This window comes from Uranotaenia lowii, chromosome 1, assembly GCF_029784155.1.
Source record: "Uranotaenia lowii strain MFRU-FL chromosome 1, ASM2978415v1, whole genome shotgun sequence".
NCBI lineage: Eukaryota > Metazoa > Arthropoda > Insecta > Diptera > Culicidae > Uranotaenia > Uranotaenia lowii.
In genome coordinates this window covers 177,357,820-177,380,819 of record NC_073691.1, presented here as the reverse complement: position 1 = coordinate 177,380,819, position 23,000 = coordinate 177,357,820, and the positions used below count along the sequence as shown (strand labels likewise).

At 35.5% G+C, this 23,000-nt stretch overlaps 1 protein-coding gene across 1 annotated transcript; it reads right to left on the bottom strand.

Annotated features, from left to right (window-relative positions):
• Window positions 1-469: 469 nt before the first annotated feature.
• LOC129737718 (ecotropic viral integration site 5 ortholog-like) lies at window positions 470-22,244 on the bottom strand. Its single transcript, XM_055728879.1, has 5 exons — window positions 21,000-22,244; window positions 3,998-4,357; window positions 3,779-3,937; window positions 3,476-3,712; window positions 470-3,341 (listed from the first exon to the last, which is right to left on the bottom strand). The coding sequence occupies exons 1-5, from the start codon at window positions 21,627-21,629 to the stop codon at window positions 3,243-3,245; spliced, it is 1,485 nt and encodes a 494-aa protein (XP_055584854.1). The 5' UTR covers window positions 21,630-22,244; the 3' UTR covers window positions 470-3,242.
• Between the last annotated feature and the right edge of the window lie 756 nt (window positions 22,245-23,000).

Here is a 23,000-nt window from a genome sequence, read left to right as displayed (position 1 = left end):
AACACCAAGTCCCTACGCATCATCTATTCATCGACTTCAAAGCCGCATACGACACGATCGACCGTAACGAGCTATGGAAAATCATGGACGAGAACGGCTTTTCCGGGAAGCTGATCAGACTGATCAAGGCGACGATGGATGTAACGCAGTGCTGTGTGCGGATTTCGGGTGAATTGTCGAGTTCATTCGAATCGCGCAGGGGGCTTCGACAAGGTGATGGTCTATCCTGCATGATGTTCAACGTGGCGCTAGAAGGTGTTATTCGACGAGCGGTGGGCGAAATGCGGGGCACGATTTTCAACAGATCCAGTCAACTTATCTGCTTTGCCGATGACATTGATATAGTCGGCAGATCATCTGCGGCGGTGGAGGAGATCTACCGCAAACTGAAACGCGAAGCAGGAAGGATTGGGTTGATGATTAATACGTCCAAGACGAAGTACATGCTGGCCTGCGGATCCGAGACCGACCGAACCCGCTTGTCCAGTAATAACAAGGTCACGATCGACGGCGACGAGCTGGAGATAGTCGAAGACTTTGTCTATCTCGGCTCACTGGTGACCGCAGACAATGACACCAGCCGTGAGATCCGGAGGCGAATTATCAGCGGAAGTCGTGCCTACTATGGACTCCACAAGCAACTGCGGTCGAGAAGACTTAGCCCTCGCACGAAGTGTAACCTGTATATGACGCTCATTAGACCGGTTGTTCTCTACGGGCACGAGACATGGATATTGCTCGAGGAGGACCTGCGTACACTCGGAGTATTCGAGCGACGAGTGTTAAGAACCATCTTTGGCGGCGTACAGGAGAACGGAGTGTGGAGGCGAAGGATGAACCACGAGCTCGCGCGCCTCTACGGCGAACCCAGTATCCAGAAGGTGGTGAAGGCTGGCCGGATACGCTGGGCGGGACATGTTGCGAGAATGCCGGACGACTGTCCTGCAAAACAGGTGTTCGCTACGAATCCGGTAGGAACAAGACGAGCGGGGGCGCAACGAGCGAGGTGGTTAGACCACACTTACCCCGGTGTACCTTACATAATTTTAAGTTACTTCGTAAATTTTGTTTTTTTTTTATAGAAAATTGGATCAATCCAGTAAACCACGGAAAGTTGTATTCTTATCGAATTTTGAGCATATGAGGCCCTTGAAGCCAAAGGGGTATAAGTGCATAAATGCTGATTTCGAGAAAAAAAAGCACTTGAACTTCGTTGTGTTTCAGTAAATTCCATTTATTATTAAGAAATTTTTCCACGAGAATGATCTTCTCAATGAAAACAAAGCATTTTACAACATTTTCCAGAAAAACAATGTTTATTTCTTGTTAATTGAGGCGTTATATTTTTTTTTTAAATTTTGGCACTTATACCCCTTTGGTTCCAAACACATGCATTAATTCGTATTTTCACCAAGTAAGTTCACTTAAACCCCTTTGCCACCAACAAATTTTCACATTCAGATGTTTTGATCTTGTTATATGTGTAAGAAAACATAAATACCTTATTTATTTCTTCAAGAGTCAATTAATATTTTTATAATTTTTTTTTTTTTGCTGTTTTTATGAGAAATTTACTCTGGTACTGTAAGTTAAGAAATTTTATGAAGATAGACCTGGTCTTGTCAACCTCCAGTCAAGAAAATAATTGAATGAAATTATGATTTAAAAAGCGGTCAAGAATTCGTTCTAGATGCTTATCTTAGTTTTTTTTTTTCAATTTTGGCACTTTTACCCCTTTCGGTATTCTTATGACCTGTAACTGTGCAAAGTTGCAATTGTCAATCTGCCAATAAGATTCACCGAAAAATGTGGGTGCTCGATAGTTATTATCGAAATATTCCAATATTTATAGAACCTTACCGGAGAGGATCGGAAGGGCCAATGACCGGGCCGGAACCTTTCTGAGGAGTATCAACTTGTGCACTTAACAATGAACTAGAAACTTGGGAAAACTTAAAAATAAAATTCAAATGGCTTGTAGCTATTGGTGCTAGGCAATCAAAAAGATTCATAAAGCCCGATTCAAAGAAAACTCGCGACCCTTTGAGCCTGTCGAAAAGTGATCTGAAAACATTTACAGACCTTTTAACAGGGCATTGTCCATGCAATTACCACCTTAAAAAAATTGGCAAACTTAGTAATGATATGTGCCGATTCTGTAAAACTGAAGTAGAAACTGCAGAGCACTTAATGTGTGACTGTGGATATCTTATGACACATCGACTAAAAGTTTTTGGTAAGCGAATCCTAACGCCCGATGATATTTGGAAGATGAAGGCCAGTAAGGTGGTGGGATTCATAAGAAACACCATCCCAAACTGGAATTATGTCTTGATTTCGTCTACAACTGACATCTCAATTAATGATAACAGTACGACCTAATCAGACAAATAGTAAATAGGGTTACTCCACAATAGATCAAATAAATTGGTCGCAGAGGATTTGCTCATACAAAAAAAAAACCTCAAAAATATCGATTCAGCATTTGAAGCACCACACGTTCGGTAAATTTTTACCAAATAATAATAGTTGGTAAAACAAATTACCGAACTCTTGTTAAAGATTTCCGATTACTCGAAATGCTTCTTCAAGTTATGATTTACTGGTTGTGCTTAACGTAAAAACTTCTATATTTGTGCAAATTTGTTCTATATTCACTATGTATTACGAAAACCGACCATGTATATTTTTTATACTGGCCAAAAAAAACTGACCTGTACATAATTTCAGCTCAATTGGACTTGATTAAGGGGTGCCTTAAAGCACTTAAAATTTAGATTTGACTCTAAAAAAATGCAAAGAGGGGGGGGGGGGGCATAGAAAATCGGGAAAATCGAAAAAAGGCCTTAAATTCGAAGAAAATGTTTGCTCAAACATCGACATTCTGGGAGCTTTATATGAAATGTTTCAGAATCGCTTTAGAAAATAAATTACGTTAATAAGACATCTACTTTAAACATAATTTTTCACTAGGACTGTCCAGGAATTTTTCAAAAGGGTGGTTCAAAAAATAATTTAAAAACCAAAAATTGATGGGTTTATAGAATCTGTAAACTATAATCTGAAACAATTTGTACACATTTCAGATTTTATTTTGAAGATTGTGGGTCGCTAGATCACACAATGTTCCGATAATTAAAACAATTAAAAGCAAAAAAATTACAAGAATCAAAGCTACAAATAGTAAGTTCTACAACACATGTTCATGCAAATGTAACCTAATCTATTGTAGGTACTAAATTTCAGTTGGGCGGCTTTTGCTTCGTGAATGATAAACGAGGTAGGTGGAGTGAAACAGTCAAGCAATGGTCACTTACAGATTCGAGCGAATTATCCGCATTCTATCGTACGTTAAGGCAGCAGCATTGTGTTGCGGAACAAATGTCAGGACAAGTGTTAATTATAATAATCTACCATTTAACGGCTGGGACGTTCTGTTGCTGGCGTATTATAAAAACAACAAAGAATGACTTACATTTTCCTGCAGTCGCAAGCTGAGCGCGCGAACTTCCTCGTTCGCCTGTTCCAGCTGATGGGACACCTCCAGATGGGCTCGTCTGAGAGCGAGCAGCTCGTTCTGGATGTTGAAGCTGGTTTCCTCCTCTTCTGCCCGGGACACTTGACCGCGAACGAGACGATCGGCCAACTCAGCACTCTCGGCCTCCAGCAGCTCGTTGCGCTTCTTCAGCAACCGATTCTCGCTTCGCAATCGCTGTAATTGGAAAAGACGGAAAATTTTGACATCTTTTGCAAAATGGATTTTTTTCTGAAAACTCACCCTTAGTTCAACCATTTCTTCCTGTTCCTTTTTCCGCAGATCGGCGTATTCCTTTTCCATTTTCTTCATTTTTTTAGTGTTAATTTTCACCTGGAATGCGAGATTGAACAAACCGTCGCTATCGTTTTCCACTTTTTGTGGAAGCTCTTTTTGGAAGTACTGTAAAAAAAAGGTTTAAATTAGCAAAAATACCGCAATTGTTCTGCCAATCGTCCAAACCTTCAACATCGCTTCCATATCCAGCGAAAGCAAAGTGTCCTTTCCGATCAGCAGCAACGCAATCGCAACCTTGAAGATAAATTCCATCCCCTCAGAGAGGAACACGTCCATGATCCGGCAGCTGAGGGTCAAGTTGAGTGCCGTCGTATAAAGCGTAAGGAACCAACTCGAAGCGTACATCGACGTTTGGAAACTCTGGGACTGGAAGTGCAGATGCAGCTCCGGGATCTGTTCCTGCACGATGTTCTCCAGCTGGTACATGCACAAACCGAGTTCGGCCATCGAAGGTTTGAACATGTCCCGCATCCGGTACTGCTGCATGATCTGCACTAGCACCGAGAATGCGTCCTCTTCCGGCATCTAGCATAGAAAGACAGTTATACTAGCTGAGTCTTGTTTTTATAGAGAAAACGTAAAAATTGCCAATTTAAAGAAAAGTGCTAGGCACCATTCCCAGGGAAAACAATTTTTTTAAACGAATATACGAATAAAAATCGTTTAAGTTACAAAAATTTATTCCATTCTTCCGTGATACTGATATATGCATAGGTTATTGTATTCCACATTTTGTTTAATCAGCATCCTTATCTAAAATGAACAGCTATCATGTAAAGTTGATTCGATCTTATAACATAGCTTACAATGTTCTCAGTTGCCGGTTGCTAGAATATACCAATATCTGGTTGATTTGGCTATAACTCTAACATGGTTGGTTCATTCATATATTTGATGTGTGATTTGACAAGAAGATTCGATACCGATTCGATGTAATGGGGTGAAGAGGGACAAATATAGGAAAAACCGATTAAATATCTAAAATTCTGCTGTATTTGTGCACAAATATGGTTTTAAGATGATTTTGTTTTCATGTATACATAACTCAATGCGAAGTATCGGATAACCTTTGCAGTTGACCCCTATGTGAAAATTTCAACAAAGATTTTTCTTGATTTTCGATAACAATATCGTCAAATCAGTAGACGGTTAATATGGGCGACCCCTCCGAAAAGGGCAAACTGGTTTGCATTTTAACTATCAGTTCACAAAATGAGCTTTCGCACCCAATATCTGCTCCCTAGCTCACATGATGGCTGATTAGATGATTTAAAAGACGTGCAACCATTTAAAAAAAGCTGGCACGACATAAAATTTTAACCCAGAGCATTTTTACTGTTTAGTATATAGTATTTTAGTATCAATATTTAGTATCAATTATGGCGAAACCCATGTTGAAAATTTTCATTGAAACTTGCAGATAAGATCATGATTTATAAATGAACTTCCTGAAGGATATAAATTTCCCGTCCATTTGTGAGAAAACCTTGATTATTTAAAAACCACCGCTTGATGGGTCCAAAGTAGGGCAACTAACCCTATTACTTCGAAGAATTTTGGACACAACCTGTGTCTACAGTTTAAAACTATTTTCTGCTACTCCTACCGCTTTGCCGTCTTCGGCAAAGTTGTAGCCAGAGAATTTTCGAGTAAGCTCCATATATTATTATTCAGGGTTGCTTGCGATTTTTCGTTTTGAAATTCCAAAGTTTTTCCCGGTTTTTTCCAGGTTATTTCCCGGTTGTAAATGATGATATGCCCATTCATTATACACATTTTTAAAATAAAATAATGGTGAATAAAAAAACAATGTCTCATGGGCCTCACATTTTTAACAATTTTATCCCAAAATTTCTTAATCAGTCTTGTTATATATCATGACAAATACTTTGGCGTCTTTTAACACGTTGTCTTTTCGTATCAAATTGACAGGTTCTCATGATTTTTTAAAACGAATATAACGAAAATGGCATCTAATCGTTGTTTTGCTCCACAATTTAAACAATATTACAAAAATAAGTCCTGTTAAATTGATCTTGAAACTATAATGGTAAGGTGGGGTAAAAGTACGAGTCGGGTAAAAGTACGTTTTGAAATTATCACAAACCAAGAACAGAAAAATTCTAAATTTCTGGCGTGGATTGATAGTGATCTGGGCTGCATTCATCCCGACAAATTTTTTATTGGAAAAATTGAAAATACTCCGAAATATGAGGTAAAGCAGCTTTTTTGCCCAAATGATGTAATATTTAAAATTACGACAAACATGTTTGACCAATCAAAATTCTGGCTTTCAATGAAAGTCTAAATGTGTCTGTTTAGTTGTTTTCAACCACTAGCAAATGCCGAAGAAAGAATTTAATTAATATCTCTCTGTTTTGCAAAATAAACTGTGAATCACAAGAAACTTTGAAGGGGCAAAAGTACGAACTGCAAATGGGGCAAAAGTACCAATGATATACAGAGTCTACTGAAGTAAATCTGAACGGAAAGTTTTAACTTCTTTCTAAAATTCACTGGGAACCTCAGCGCATATTTTTGTTTCTACAAAGACTTGCACGCGCGAAAAATTGCTCAAATATGATGAGACTGGATTTCGTAAACCTGATGAATATGGACAATTAGTGAAGAACCCATGTATAGGATTTGTATCAAAAGCGAACACAGAAGTAAGCAAAAATTGATATTAAATAATTTTCCTCTTGACTTCATGCTAAATTGTGGAATTCTGAATGGTCGTACTTTTACCCCACATCATTCGAACTTTTGCCCCAGAGGTGGGGTAAGAGTACGTTTCGATAGTAGTTCGGCATTTTCACTAATGCTATCAAATGCGTTGATCGATTATCTTCGTAATTTTTTAGAAGAGCGATAAAAGTCTAAGGAATCCAATGCTGTTCTTGATTTTTTAGAAAAACAACTGCAAAATTTTCTAAAAATAGGATAGCACTAAGGTCGTACTTTTACCCCACCATACTCTGTATAGTAGGTATGTACTTTTCAGCAACTGTAAAATTTTCTAGAATTTTTATAGAGTTACTAGCAGACCCGGTAAACTTCGTCTTACCATGTTCAATTTGGCATCCATTTTCTATTTTTCCTAGTTTTCTTTACATTTCCCTTCCTTCCCTTTTCTCGAATCGTCCCGCTCAATTCTATCAAAATTAAACTAAAGAATTCAAACTCAACGGGTCTTTTAAAATCCAATTTTTGTAACTTGTTAAATAAATAACTGTATGTTGATAATATGTATGTTTCATTTGCTGTATTCCATTCAGTAGATTTATTTCGTTTTGTTTTATTGTTTTTAATATCGGGACAATTTTTGGATTATTCGCCAAATATTTTGCCTAACGCAGCGCTTTCAGCTCCCAATAAGCTTTGGATGGTGTATTTTTTAGAGCTGTAGAAATGAAAGACATAAGAAAAGATTTTTTACTAACCAACCAAACAGCTTATTATTCACCATTCACATGCTTCGAAGCAGTTTGAATTAAAATCCATATTTTCACCAAATCATTTCCAAAAAGTTTCGCCTGATACTTAAGTTATAGACTTTAAACATTTTTACTTAAAGTGTTCCCTACAGCACTTGTCATGGCATTAAATCTGGTGATTTTGTGTATTGCTTAATTCCTTTTTTTTTCATTCAAGCAAAAAATGCAAATTAATTCCTTTGAACTTTAACCCAATGAATCAAAGAAACGATTGGTTTTGAAAAGAGGAAAACATATGTTTAGATATATTCACCCATTATTTTAAAGATTTTAATTCAAGCATTTCTGATTTCTAAATTTCCTGAACATTGTTGGTGGTGATCTGCGATTTCATTTAGGATTACGTTATATTTTCAAGATTTAATAACATTTAATTGATAAGCAGATTTTTTTTAAAATTCAATAGATTGAAAATAAATAATCTGTTCAGGCTACGATGGTTTCATGAGTTCATTTTATTTCCTGGAAATTATCATATAAACATAACCTTAATAAAAATTATGTGTCTTTTTTACTTGAAATCTTAATTTTCAAAAATGAAACACCGGTCAAATCCTAACGAATATCACCACAGTTCAACTTTCATATGCTCTGGAAAAAGTAATATTTTCAAAAAAAATATTAGTTATGTTGACAAAAAGAAATATCAAAGTATATATTTATCCCATTTATTGGGGCAAGTGAAAACACATAGGTCTTTTTAGATGCGTCAGTGAAAAGACTTTAAAATTAATTTAATACTTGTTCTTGTTTGTCTGTTTTATCAACTTTCATTGCTATATCCTAAGTTTTTCTCAGGAATAAATTAATGCTTGGTACTTCAATTTCACTGAATGCTGTTCAACCAAAAGACCTTGATTTACAGAGACCTTTATAATAATTTTGAATATCAGCTTCAGATTCAACACTCGGGATATCCTTTCTGGCCATTTTGAAGATAAAATTCTTAAATTGTAGATGTTTCATAGCTAAATTGCGCGTTTTCACTTATTCCACCTAAGAAATTACAGGAATTAATATTATTTTTAACACTATCAGGTCATATTAAAAGTTCATCATAAAAATCTGCTGCCCCTGGAATATCAATCACAAAAAAACTTTTCAACAAAAAAGTGAATCAAAAGTCTCTTCTTTATAGCCAAAATATGTAAAACAAAAACACAATTTTCATGTTAAGTTTGTACTTGAATTGTGTATAAACAAACAGTAAACGTGTACACAGTTTTGGTGAATGATTTTTAAAAAAACTTAAGTTTATTTAATCAAAATTGTATTTGGGCCCAACAATTTTTAGATGAAGAAATAATGTATACATTTTTTGTAAAAGTTGATAGTTTGCTTAATTAGTTTGATAGTTGATAGTTAGAAATTCTTCCGGAAAATGCATATCCTCACTTTTGTTATTAAAAAGTAGATTATTTTATTGATAACTTCGATTTACGTTTGCAAAAAATCAAATAGTTCATTCGGCCTTTTAAAACTTCAATTCTATCTAATCTATTTCAAAGAACAGGCTCCTGTTGAGAGGACGAATGGCCAAGTTGGTTGAAATCCTCTATAATTAAACAAATTAGAAGAGAATAGACTTTTGTTCAGTTAATGTGTCTAGCCTAGAATAGGCGTATTGGATTATACGAAATTGAATGTAAAGCTTCCCAATTTCTTATTTTCAAACGTCCTCAAAGTATCATAACAATATTTCATATTTATCTTTACCAAGTTCATATTTTTTGACAACAATTTACTACTTAAATTAACACGAATTAAAAATGGTTTTGATATTTGAAATCGTTTATATGGTTTTGATTCGATCGATAAAATATCAATCCGTGTAACATCTAGGCGTCATTTATTACCATGTGCTGTGTACAAATAAAATAAGCAAGAAAAAAAACACATCTAGTTTGCATATCGCCCCCACGTGCATAAGAAATATAGGTACTTGGTTGAGAAATAGGCGCCTTATTTTTAAATTTTTCCAGCGATCAATGAACAGTATGCTTTGGTTACTATTATCTTGTAACGACGTTTGCTAGCGACGCCTCGCCCATGCAGACGAAAAACAAACCCCTCGAAGAAAAGAAAATCTCTAAAAATGGATGCACGACTTTTCAATTTCAGATTTTGGTAAAACAAATATTATATGTTTTATCCGATCAGCAAAATGTCAACCTGAGTCACATCTTGGCGTCATGCATAACCATGTGCTGTAGAAATGAGCTAGGAATCACATCAAGGCTTCATATCGCCACCACTTGCATTGAAAATATACTTGGTTGAGAAATACGCGCCAAAATATTCTCACTGATCAGTATGCTATGCCATGGTTACTATCTTCTAACGACGTCTGCTCGCGACGCCTCGACCTTGGAGGCGAAAAACAAACCGCCCAAAGGAAAAAAAATCTCAAAAAAATGGAAGCCATGACTTTTATTTCATTCGAAAAACTACAAATTTAATTATTACGGACAACTGATGCGACTTTGTGTTGTTTTTATTCAATATAAACCGATTCGCATGGCTACAGAATATTTTAAAAATAATTTCATTTGAATCGATTGGGTCATTTCGGAGGAGTAGTACTACAAACACCGTTACAAGAGAATTTTATATAATAGATAGAAAAAAATTGTATAGTTTGTATAGAAATATGTAAAAAACATCCAAATATAATATCAAATCAGCTTGTAAACTTGAATATGGATTTGTCTAACAAATCTTAAAATTATCAGATTGCAGGAAAATATTTAGTTATTTCCTGAATACAGTTATATTTTTTTGTACAAAACTTAAGCAAGTTTTAGAAAAAATATCCTTCCAATACAAAACAATGAATAACTTTAGTAGTGCTTTAGCTTCGCTAGTGCTTCGATACAATTTTTACATTAGACATTTAGCAAAAGTTTAACGTAGGAAGAGTTAAAAACTAAACACTTGCGATAAAATGCTTTGTTCCTCAGGCCAATTCAAACGAAATGCACAACAACAACATTCAAAATTCAATTTTTTTTTCTGATAAAAAAGGTATAACCGTGCTTGAAAACGTCTTACGCTGCCAAGTTATTTGCTCTTTGCATAAATTAATTTAAACTAAACTGGTACAGTCGAACCTGGATAAGCGAGAAACCTCTATTAGTGAAAGAAAACACCAAATCCCAAGCTTTTTGAAGCACAAAACCTCATCAATGTGACAGTGTAAAACCTCTATAAGCTAGTAGACTGAGTCGATTTGGGGTCATTTTGGAATTTCTCAAACCCTGGGGTCTAAAAAGCTTCGTATTGAATTTATTGTTTATCAGTGCGAAAAGACATACCCCTGTTAAACAGCTAATAACTTTTTTTCCTAATAAGATACGAAGTTAAGGTCTTCGACAAAGTTGTTCAGCGGAAAATTTCCTTTAGGAATTTTATAAATTGGCATGAAAACCATAAGCTGGCTCGGTTCCACAGACGAAACAAAAGTGATGTTGATTTTTCAGTACAAAATATTCAATTTTCCCATACAAACCTAAAAGTTCAAATTTACTCATGTAAACGTTACTTAAAAATTTAGCAAAAAATCAAGGATGAGTTTTGGACCAATACGAAGCTTTTTAGACCACAAGGTTTGAGAAATTCCAAAATGACCCCAAATCGACTCAGTCTAATAAGCTAGAGTCCATTTCCAGACTAGACAAAGGAAATCAGAGAAAACACCAGTATATTGCTGGCTTGTGATATAGCTCAGTTGGCAAGTCTGTTGTCTCCTGAGCCGATGTCCGCGAGTTCAAGCCCAAGAGTAAACATCGAACACAGTTGTACCGGATAAGTTTTTCAATAACGATCCGCCAACTGTACCGTTGATAAAGTGGCGAATGCCATAAAGATGGTAAAACGACTATAATCGAAACAAAAAAAAAAAACCAGTATATTGTATTGCAGTGTTGTTGGTTGTTGTTGGTAATCCACCATGGGTGCACAGATTCACCGCAGTTTCTGCCAAAGTATGGGTTCACATGCATTCTTTAGATCAGGGATTGAAAATTAGGCTCATTTGAGCGAGCTTCATAGCTCTTTATTTCCATAGCTCCGCTTACAAAGCAATCGACGAAGCTCCTATCGTTTTAGTCTCCGGAGCTTCGCATTGCTAAGCTCTTATTTGGAAGAAACCTTAGCTCTTTTTTTGCCTCGTGAGCCCGTTAGCTCATGCCTCCAGAGCAGGGATTGAAAATTAGGCTCATTTGAGCGAGCTTCATAGCTCTTTATTTCCATAGCTCCGCTTACAAAGCAATCGACGAAGCTCCTATCGTTTTAGTCTCCGGAGCTTCGCATTGCTAAGCTCTTATTTGGAAGAAACCTTAGCTCTTTTTTTGCCTCGTGAACCCGTTAGCTCATGCCTCCAGAGGAGCTTGAGCTTGTTGGCTCAACCGATTCAAATTCGTTGAGCTTGTTTTCACTGCTGCTGTTCGAGCCAACGCCTGCGTTTTTGTGCACAAGTGAAGTAACTAGAAAAAGGGCTTGTAACATGGATTTTTCAAATAAATGTTGGACGGTTTTGGTAACTAGTGAAAGTTACCAGCACTAGTAACTATGAAATAGTAAAATTTATAATTTTCCGGGAAAAACGCCAAATGAAAGTGCTTTTTGCGAGGATTATTAAAATCAATGTTAGAGAGTTCTAGTTACTAGTAAAAGTTACCAGCACTAGTAACTATGAAATAGTAAAATTTACAATTTTCCGGGAAAACGCCAAATGAAAGGGCTTTTTGCGAGGATTATTAAAATCAATGTTAGAGAATTCTAGTAACTAGTAAAAGTTACCATCACTAGTAACTATGAAATAGTAAAATTTACAATTTTTCGAGAAAAACGTCAAATGAAAGAGCTTTTTGCGAGGATTATTAAAATCAATGTTAGAGAGTTCTAGTTACTAGTAAAAGTTACCAGCACTAGTAACTATGAAACAGTAAAATTTACAATTTTTCGGAAAAAACGTCAAATGAAAGGGCTTTTTGCGAGGATTATTAAAATCAATATAAAAGAGTTCTAGTAACTAGTAAAAGTTACCAGCACTAGTAACTATGAAATACAGACCCTTGGCACATGTGCCAAAATCGAACGGTTTTTAGAAGCGACATAACCTTTTAGTTTTCTCTATAACAGGACCAATATAATTTAGACAATCATCAAAAAAACGTTTTAACGTTCAGAAATGTTGATAGAATACAACAACAAAAACAAATTTTTTTTATAAAATTTATAAAGTACTCAAAAATAACAAAAAGATGAAAAATTTAACAAAAATTTAAAACAAATACAAACAAAAGGCTAAAAATGTCAAATCATCTTAAAAATGATGAAGATTGACAAAAACAGCAAAAATGACAAAAAAAAAACAAAGATTACTAACAAAACAAAAGTAGTGCAAAATGCATCAAAAATCTGAGAAAAAAAAACTATAAAAAAACAAAAAATAGTCGGGAATTGACTTAAAATAACGTAAATGATAATCAAAATAGTTATTTTGTAAAAATAAGAGAAAAAAGTTTCAGAAAAAAAACCGTTCGATTTTGGCAACATTCGATTTTGGCAACACAAAATATTCGAGCATGTTGCCAAAAACGAACGGAGTCTGTATTTCATAGTTACTAGTGCTGGTAACTTTTACTAGTTACTAGAACTCTCTAACATTGATTTTAATAATCCTCACAACAAGCCCTTTCTTTTGGCGTTTTTCCCGAAAAAATGTTATTTTACTATTTCATATTTACTAGTGCTGGTAACTTTTACTAGTTACTAGAGCTCTCTAACATTGATTTTAATAATCCTCGCAAAAAGCTCTTTTATTTGTCGTTTTTCCCGAAAAATTGTAAATTTTACTATTTCATAGTTACTAGCGCTGGTAACTTTTACTAGTAACTAGAACTCTCTAACATTGATTTTAATAATCCTCGCAAAAAGCCCTTTCATTTGGCGTTTTTCCCGAAAAATTGTAAACTTTACTATTTCATAGTTACTAGTGCTGGTAACTTTTACTAGTTACTAGAACTCTCTAACATTGATTTTAATAATCCTCACAACAAGCCCTTTCTTTTGGCGTTTTTCCCGAAAAAATGTTATTTTTACTATTTCATATTTACTAGTGCTGGTAACTTTTACTAGTTACTAGAGCTCTCTAACATTGATTTTAATAATCCTCGCAAAAAGCTCTTTTATTTGTCGTTTTTCCCGAAAAATTGTAAATTTTACTATTTCATAGTTACTAGTGCTGGTAACTTTTACTAGTAACTAGAACTCTCTAACATTGATTTTAATAATCCTCGCAAAAAGCCCTTTCATTTGGCGTTTTTCCCGGAAAATTGTAAATTTTACTATTTCATAGTTACTAGTGCTGGTAACTTTTACTAGTTACTAGAACTCTCTAACATTGATTTTAATAATCCTCGCAAAAAGCCCTTTCATTTGGCGTTTTTCCCGAAAAATTGTAAATTTTACTATTTCATAGTTACTAGTGCTGGTAACTTTTACTAGTTACTAGAACTCTCTAACATTGATTTTAATAATCCTCACAACAAGCACTTTCTTTTGGCGTTTTTCCCGAAAAAATGTTATTTTTACTATTTCATATTTACTAGTGCTGGTAACTTTTACTAGTTACTAGAGCTCTCTAACATTGATTTTAATAATCCTCGCAAAAAGCTCTTTTATTTGTCGTTTTTCCCGAAAAATTGTAAATTTTACTATTTCATAGTTACTAGTGCTGGTAACTTTTACCAGTTACAAGAAATCTTTAACATTCATTTTATTAATCCCAACAAGCCCTTCCACAGTTCCTGGTGCATAAAAAAGCCGTTGGCTCACACAGCACCACAATAGCAAAGTCAATACACATCGTTTGGCTCAAGTGTTACAATTTTGCTGAGCCAGCAAGCTCAAGAAATTTCGGCTCCTTGAGCTAACAAACTCAAAGCAAAATGCAAAACCTTGTCTCCTAGAGCCAGAAGAGGTATGAGCTTAATTTGAGCATTTATTGGTGGGCTAGAATTGGCTCTAGCTTTCTTCGCTCTCGAGCTTCAAGAGCTTTGATGCTCAGCCGCTTGAGCAAGAGCATTTCAATCCCTGCTTTAGATTAGGGGCCATCCACATACCACGTGGACAACTTAGGGGGGGGGGGAGGGGGGTATGGAAATGTCCACGCTTGTCCACGGAGAGGGGGGTAGGGGTTTGGGTCATGTCCACGTGGACATACTTACTTTCAAAATATTTTCTAAAAGAGAATAAATATTAAGATGTTCTAATCAAAATCTTAAAATAGCATAGCTTTCCAGTTTCAAGTTTAAACAATTAGTAGCTACTTGAAGGCAAGTGATAAATATAATAATTTAGAAATTAAAAAATTTAAAAAAATTATTTAAGGAAATTCTTATTCGATTTGTTTTTTCAAAAACAACCATTTTTATAACAAAAAGGCAAAAAGTGGTGTTTTTTAACTGTCAAATTACAGGTTTTTAAATAAACATATTTCAAATCTGTCCACGTGGACATCCGGGGAGGGGGGTAGGGGTTTTCCAAATGTCCACGCTTGTCCACGAAGGGGGAGGAGGGGGTCAAAAATCTCATTTTTTTGTCCACGTGGTATCTGAACGGCCCCTTATTAGGTTCGACAAATCTCCAATGCAGCGCGCCACCATACCCGGACCCCATGGCTTCGTATGAACTGTTATGTGGTGAATGTATTGCGTGTGTTGATGTAGGTATATTTTGGAAGAACGAATCAATCAGGTGGGCTAGTTTATTTACAGGTATTCCGGCATCCGTGTATAGCTTGTGCAGTGTTTGGTAATGGATAATTTTTTCGTCAGTAGGGTCGGTTCGTTGTGTGTGTTTGTGTATGTGTGTGTGTTTGTGTGGGGAAAATTGACGTGATCGGTTAGTTCGGTGTTCGTGTTTTGCTCGCTAGGTCGTTCTTGCTCTTCTCGTTTTAAACTTTAAACGCGTGATAAAATTCGGAGAGTTGCATCGTTGCCAAGTGCATTGTACGTGTATGAAAGTGCCACGTTAGGACGCTTTGCTCTTTTCGTCTTAAGCGCGCGGTAAAATTCGGTGAGCTACGCCGGTGCTAAGTACTTAGTTAGTTAGGACGTATAAAAACGCGATGTACTCGATAGTGTGCGACGCGACGATTTTTAACTTTGCTTTGATCACATCCCTTCCCAAAGGGAATCCAGATCTTATTTACCTTACTCACTAACAAACCACCCTTCCTGTGACGACCGTGGAGATTTAGAGGTGTATTCGGTCTCTAGTAGCAACGGAAGTCGAACTAACAATCCTTCCCTTTCCCCGATGAACCGTAAGGACGTGGCCGGCGCCGTTATTGACCATATAAGATGAGGAACCTTCGAAACGTGCACACAGAAAATGGTAAGCTAATCCCAAGCCCCATTTATTTGGATCTATGTGCAATTTTTATGGTTCTTGTCAATCACGGAGTAGCAACTACTGAAATGTATGGTTCATCCAAGCTCAAGCTCAAGCTCAAGGTATTCCGGCATCCGTGTATATACCTGGCCAGCTGGCAACTGATTGAATATTCCAATTATATAGTCAATTATATAATGAAACACATCTTACCTGTCAGCTCGCTTATGGGATTCGAACCCAAAAGTTTTTCTTGCCGATACCGGGAATCGAACCCAGTACGCCTGGCGTACCAATACCAGACTCGCGCCAGCCTATCCACTAGACCACATCGGCGCTTTCAGTATATTATATTGAAGTGTTGGTACCAAAAGAATATTGGGTTACCAAAGAGCAAATATATGCATAAACTGGTTTCTTATAAATCAGTGGATTTTTATCATACACACATTGAATAGTTGCATTTCTAAATCACTTTAATGATTTTATATGTTGCTGACCCCCTATAAAAAATAATCTGGTTAAGTTAGAAACCTCTTTAAACGAGTTTAGTCTCTTGGACTTTCACTTATCGACGTTCGACGGTAGTCAGTTTTGTGTTTAGTTTTGTCGATAATATTTTCATTATTAAATTTAAAACATCAAATGTTTTGCTTGTAAATGTAGCACACGCGGAATATCACATAAAAAAATACGATTCAAACTTGGTTTTTTTACTAATGATTCGTTCAATAAGCGTTTATAAGATAAATCTATGTATATTGAAACTGTCAAAAGCTACTCTTAAATTTAGAAAATTATTTTAAAAATATTTTTGAAATTCCGTGAAAAAATTTTAAACACGACAATTTTCTCGGTAAGGTGCCAAAATTCCCGTTTTTTTCCCGGTTTCCCGGTGACGCGATGAAATTCCAAAGTTTTTCCCGGTTTTCTCGGTTCACTAGCAACCCTGTATAGGATTTTAACTATTGGAATTTAATTTTCATTGCGTGAGAACGAAATCAGAACAGATTGCGCACATTGCGCAAATCATCAAAAATGCCGAAATTTTACCCACCGCCTTGTGGTTTCGTTCAGAGTAGCAGCATGGATTGCATAGCACTATTTTAGCTACAGCAGTGGTTTTAATGTCCAAACCTGCTCAAATATTTCACAAAATACAGTTTTCCACTTGAATTTATAATTAGCCATAATCAGGGTGGCCACAATTTTTTCATTTTGAAATTCCCGGTTTTTTCCCGGTTTTCCCGAACAAAAATTTAAGGTTTTCCAGACTTTGATTGTCCAGTTTCCTCGGCATATAGCAAAATTTTCAAAAGCATGATCTTTGTTCATGATATCTTAAGTTGACCCTATCATTTTCCGAAGAACTTGTCTTCTGTTTAAGCTAAGTTTTGAAAATATATTATTTAGAATTCAGTACAGATTTTTTATAAATTAAAGAAGTCAATATTTGCAAAAAAAATCAAATTCAATTTTTGAAACGTTATTATAATTGTATTTTATACAATTCAGTGCTTAAAAGTTAGCTTTTGGACACAGAAAACATTATCGAAAAGCGATAATTTTTAATACAAACTGTTTTTTGTCTGCAAAATTACAGTCCACTACTTCATCACAAATTTTCAGTCATTTTGCATAATCATTGACATGTGGTTATTTGCAAGATGCACTTCTTGTAGGTCAATTAATGGATTTTCAAAGGATTTTTCAAAATTTCATTAAATTGTGTGCGCCACTTGTTGCAAAACTCGACGTAATTATCCACCGAGTTGGATGATAAGCCTCGTTGGGTAAATTTACGACTCGTGTTCAAAAAATAAATTTTTTGCAACTTGTTGCAATGAATAACTTATTAGAAACCATTCCCCAAACATTGTTTTTGCATCTTGAATTCTGACCTCAAAAGTTTAAAAAAGATATGGGCAACAAGTTACAGAGTCTCTATTAAACAGTTTTGGGGGTTTTCAACAGCATTTCAAAGTTTGAGATATAGACCAAATTTAAAACATTTATTCAATTCAGATTCGCCCATTGTTTTATTTGTGTAAAACTAAGAAATTTCATTTTCAAAATGAATATCGGAAAAAAATACAAAAGGAATTGAAAATTATGATATCTAAATTTATTAGAATAAAATTAAAAGAATCGTAAATTAATAAAAATATGAAACATTTATTTTTGATTTTCAAAGCGTAGTAAAATTAAATTTTGCAGTTTTAATTGATTGATAGATACTCGAATTAAACTACCTACACTATTTAAAAAATCTGAACTTCAAGACTCATGGATTTTGAGTTCAAGATAACATTTTGATATATTAAAATTGCAAATTTTGAAAGAAATTCAAAAAAGAACAATGTAATTTTTGGTAGTAGAAATACAAAGTAAAAAAAAAACATTTCTTAATTCTCTGCTGCACACGACTCCATATTTGGTTTCGAACTTAAAAACAAAAATTTTTTAGCATGTTTCAGAACTGTCAAACATTGCAAACTATATTTCTAATTTAAAAAAAACTGATTTCGTACCTACATTATTTTAACAATTAAAATTATTAAATAACAGATATATTTTCCTACAGTAAAAATATTTCCATCAAATGAAAATCTCAAAGTTTTCATTTTTCATTCAGTGTAGAATTAGCTTTGCTATGCAGAAAAATGTGGATTTAATTTCAGTGAAAAAAGTAACTGTTATTTGTTCAATGTTTATGTTGAGTCAGTTTCTCGGGGTAAAATTAGATGATTGTTCCGGTTAATAAAAGAGTTATATCATATTTTGTAATGTTTGCTTGGAATTAACTCCTGTATCAGGAACAAATCTTATAAATTTCTTCAAAAAAAATGCTAAGCAAAAGCTAAATTTAAGGATTTATGCAAAAAACAAGTTGAAAAGTGGAAAAATAAGGTTTTGAAAAAGACTCGACAGTGTACATAAAATTATCAGAAACTATGAGCTAAGTTATAAAATGCATTTTACAATAAAAACATGATATGTACGTACTTCTTTTCAAATCTGTAAAGCTTTGTTTCACAAATTGATTGTGCCGTCATGAATTCGTATCATTTATTAGATTCTGTCAAATCTAGTTCTGGTGATATTGGGTTTTGAAATTTAAAAATTCCTAAGTACTAAGCAAAATACATCATTGACCATTGATAACTAATAATCATCAAGTTTAAAAATCCTCAAGTTAAAAAAGTAATAGAAAAAATGTAACTATTTGTGACATCGTTGAAGAATATTTATGAGCTTTCGATATCAAAGATTTAAATTCAATTTAAAACTTAGTTGAATACTTCAAACTTGATTTGACTTATGCTTTAAAAAAATATTTGATTCCTTCTGATTAAAAAACTATTCCGAAATATCGTTAGATTCTCATAATTCACCAGACTGTGAAAAACAAATTTAAAGGACGCCGCAGTTTGCTCAAAAGTTTCAACTATTCACGGTCTTCGTAAAAGTTAATCATTGAATCGAAACCTAAGATTTGAGTATCTTATAAAAGTTCTGAAATGTGGCTAAAAATTGTTTAAAGTTAACCCCTGAATCTCGAAAACTAGAGCCAGCAGAAAACACCAAACTGCATATTTGGATATGTCGCCCTCGAATTAGTCAAATTAGCTGTCAACCCCCCTAGCAAACCGAAGAACGTTTATTTGGTTGACTTGTGCTTTCGAAAAGAAATAAACTAAAAATAATCAATATTATGGCAATAATTTTGTTATTTTGACATGGGTCTTTTTTTACATTAATTTCAAGGATTTTTTTTTCTCAAATGCGTCACTTAAAATACAAATATGAATATTTAGGAAATATTTACACTGTTTTTTCTAAATTTTATTTCAATATTCGTCACGGATCAGGTTAGAAATCAGTTCATTAGACTTTTTCGCAAATTTTCAAAGGAATCTTAACATAGTCAGGCTTTAAAAAGTGTAATTTAAAATTTTCTGAATAAATTATGACCAGTGATCGAAAAAAGTTAATTTTCCAATCAGTGTGGTTGATAGGAGATGGTTTCTTTTTTAACTATGCAAATTTTCGGCAATGTCTAATTTTTATTATTAAGCTACGGAAAAATACCGTGTCGTGCATAAAGATGATCGATTGTTTTGTGTCTAACTCTTAAGTTAATAACTATCACTGGAAAAATATAGTTTTCTCATTTTTTTCCATTTCCATTCGAAATTTGCTTGCTTTTATATGATTGAGAGTTTTTTTTAAACTATTGTAATGATGTTTAATGAACAAATTTTAAGAGGTTTTTTGAATTTCTCATCTAATTTTTCGGGCAGTTTTGAATTCTAGGTTCCAGTAAAATTAGTTAAAAGAAACTAAATTTTGAGGTAGTTGAAGAGAAATCTGAGAGTGTTTAAAATTTCCAAACTTAAGATATTCTTCTTACACAATTTTGAACTGTAAAATTCTGACTTGGAAATTGAATTTTGAATTTTGATCAGGGATTCAATCTTAGAAAAAAAAAATGAATATCGGTTTTCTTTGGTAAATTTTCCCGGTTTTGGATCTGAATTCCCGGTTTTTTCCCGGTTTTCCCGGTTCGATTTTCAATTCCCGGTTTTTTCCCGGTTTTCCCGGTTTTCCCGGTTCTGTGGCCACCCTGCATAATGAGCAGCATATCTTTTTGATAACATTGTTTATGACAGTACTCTACTCTACATCGTTGACCTCCTCTAAGGAATAACTATGGCTAAATTTTCATTTGACCATAACTTTTTCAAAAATCAATATTTTTCAATAACATTTGGCACACTTACATCTTTGCTATATGAAAACATTTCTACATTGTTACTTTTTTGTGTGAGTTAAATAACGGGAGTTTTTGGGAAAACAATTCAACGACGTTGGCTTTTTTCAGATACTCGCTGCGAATAGTTGTTGTGACCTTCGAGCCTTTTATGAGCTCCAAATTTTTTCTCACATTTTTTAGCTTGGAAGGGCTGTAAGAAACATTCAACCTTAAAATATAAAAAAAAAATTTACACTATTTCATAAATTAAAGGTATTGAAAAAATTTCTAAGTACAGGTCAATAAAGTGGTTCCGTTTAAATTTTTTTATTCAACAGCATATAATTTATGCAGTAGAGGGAAAAATATCATCAGACGCGTATAATTCAAAAATTGTTTTTCTTAGATTTTTCCTAACCTCATGTTCGGTTTTGGCGACCAAACTACTTTAGGTTTACCAAGTTTAAAAATGCTGTAAACTACGTGATGTTACCGAACAAAGGAGCCAACTCACCTGCATCAGCAGCAATCCGACGATGAACCCGGACCCCTGGCAGTAGCCAACTTCTCGGTCGTGAAGCGAGTATGCCTTCATCACGTTGAACAGTGCCTCCTGCCCCAGCCCATCCTTTTCCTTGAAGAAATCATGCTCCGGATAGGTGCGGGCTATGTCCCTACGGATCACTTTCTCACACGCACTGGTCGCCTTAATGTACTCGGCGTACTGCTTCTTGTCCGCTTCGGTGGCCCCACAGAGCAGCTGCCAGACGATGGCCCGGAAGTGATGGGGAATGCCCTTCCGGACCAACTCCTTCACGGTGGGGGCCTTCCGCTTCTGGCCCGCCTCCCAGTCGGCCACGATGCCGGCCCATGTGGACCAGATGTCCTCCTCGCCGACCGAGGACGCCCCCGAGTTGAGCGATATCTGACTCGTGTCGGAGCTTTTGCGGCTGTGCGCCGAACTTTGCAGCGAATTCAGACTCTTGGAGTCACTCTCGATCAGTTTGTTAGCGGCCTCCAGTTTTGCTAGCAGGGAGAGTTCAGAACTTGGTAGAGATTCGGTCATGTCCGAATTGTTGTTGTTGTGATGGTTATGGTTAGTGCGAAGACCGTTGCTATCCGATTCCGACACCGTCAATGTCATGCTCTACTACAAATTTGGGGGTTGGGGATGCTACGGGATCTCGGGGTTGGTTTTTTGTTTGGTTTTTTAGCGGAACTGAGAGTTGGGGGGAAAGCAGGCGATCTCAGCAACGCGCACCGGCTTTGAAGGTGACTCAGATGTGCAGTAGCATCAGCGAATGAGCAATGGAGGAATTGTCGGGGTTTTCGTTTTCGTCGTCGTTGTCAGTTGTTTATTAAGTGGCAGGTCAGTGATTGTTGTTGAAGTTGGATGATTCACTCCGTTTTTGGAAAGAAACCGTTGGGGTGTGGATCCGGTCCCCACCGGTGTACAAAATACTGATGTTGACGAGGGACAACAGACGAACACAGGACCAACTTCGGTGTTGGTCCACACATACAACTATTTGCGGAAAGGCACTGCCTTTCGAATCATATGCGTTTTAAAACTACTCACTAATTATTGTAGTTAGCATTTATTCGGTCTCTGGTAGGAACCGGACTACAGCACTCGCGGTAGCGGCAGGGTCCATCTGGATCAGACACCTGCTTCACACATACACATGTAGAGTGATTCACATAGACAAACACTTAAACGACGAATACGCAGTACAACATTTCCTTCCTACAAATGGCTCTGAATAAAGGGACGAAATAGAAGCTACATGAATCAAATACTGAAAATGAGAACCTACTAAAGAACTAAAAAACAACGTAGTAATACCATAACATCACAAATTGGAAACGAAATTAAACTAAATACGCAACAATGTAGGAAAAGAAAACTAAAAGTTTGAAAAAGTATGATTGATTGTTACGAGGTCGGCCACCGGCGTGTTTTTCTTTTCTGTCTGCATGTACAATGTGTGTCTGCAAAAGGTCGGCCGCCCCACAATTCGTCAATCCGACTCAACTTCATGATATTCAGCCGATCAGACCTCGGCCTACAGATTTTCACCACCTTTATTAGGAGCTCTCACTGTGGGGGCGGATGGAGTTCAATGTCAGAGCTTCGCAGCCGTGGGTCCACTACTGTTAAGTTTCAATGAGTCGAAGACTTTTTTAATTCACTTTTAAAAGCACACTAATATGAGCTTATAACACCTTTTTCGAAAGACATTTGCGCGGAATACAATCTGGGCGGAACGAAGCACAGCACGCCGATTCAGGTTACATTTGGGCGATTTTGTTGTGTCGAGTAAGGAAGCAACTTTGAGCATTCTGTATCTGAAATCAAAAGAGAGAGAAAAATTCAAAATTAGTGTCTTCCATAATTAAATCATCACTCTATTTTAGTATGATTGGAAAATGCAACTTTAATATTCATATAATGTTAGCTAATCATTGCTTGATTTTAATATAATTTATCAGTTTGTTATTTACCTAATCAAAT

What these genes read in the sequence shown, in the direction of transcription:
- LOC129737718 (XM_055728879.1), bottom strand. Translation starts at nt 21,629, where the DNA reads ATGACATTGACGGTGTCGGAATCGGATAGCAACGGTCTTCGCACTAAC. An exon ending in TCGGATTGCTGCTGATGCAG is followed by an intron (nt 4,358 to 20,999) that starts GTGAGTTGGCTC and finishes TTTCTATGCTAG; the next exon opens with ATGCCGGAAGAGGACGCATT. An exon ending in ATATGGAAGCGATGTTGAAG is followed by an intron (nt 3,938 to 3,997) that starts GTTTGGACGATT and finishes TTTTTTTTACAG; the next exon opens with TACTTCCAAAAAGAGCTTCC.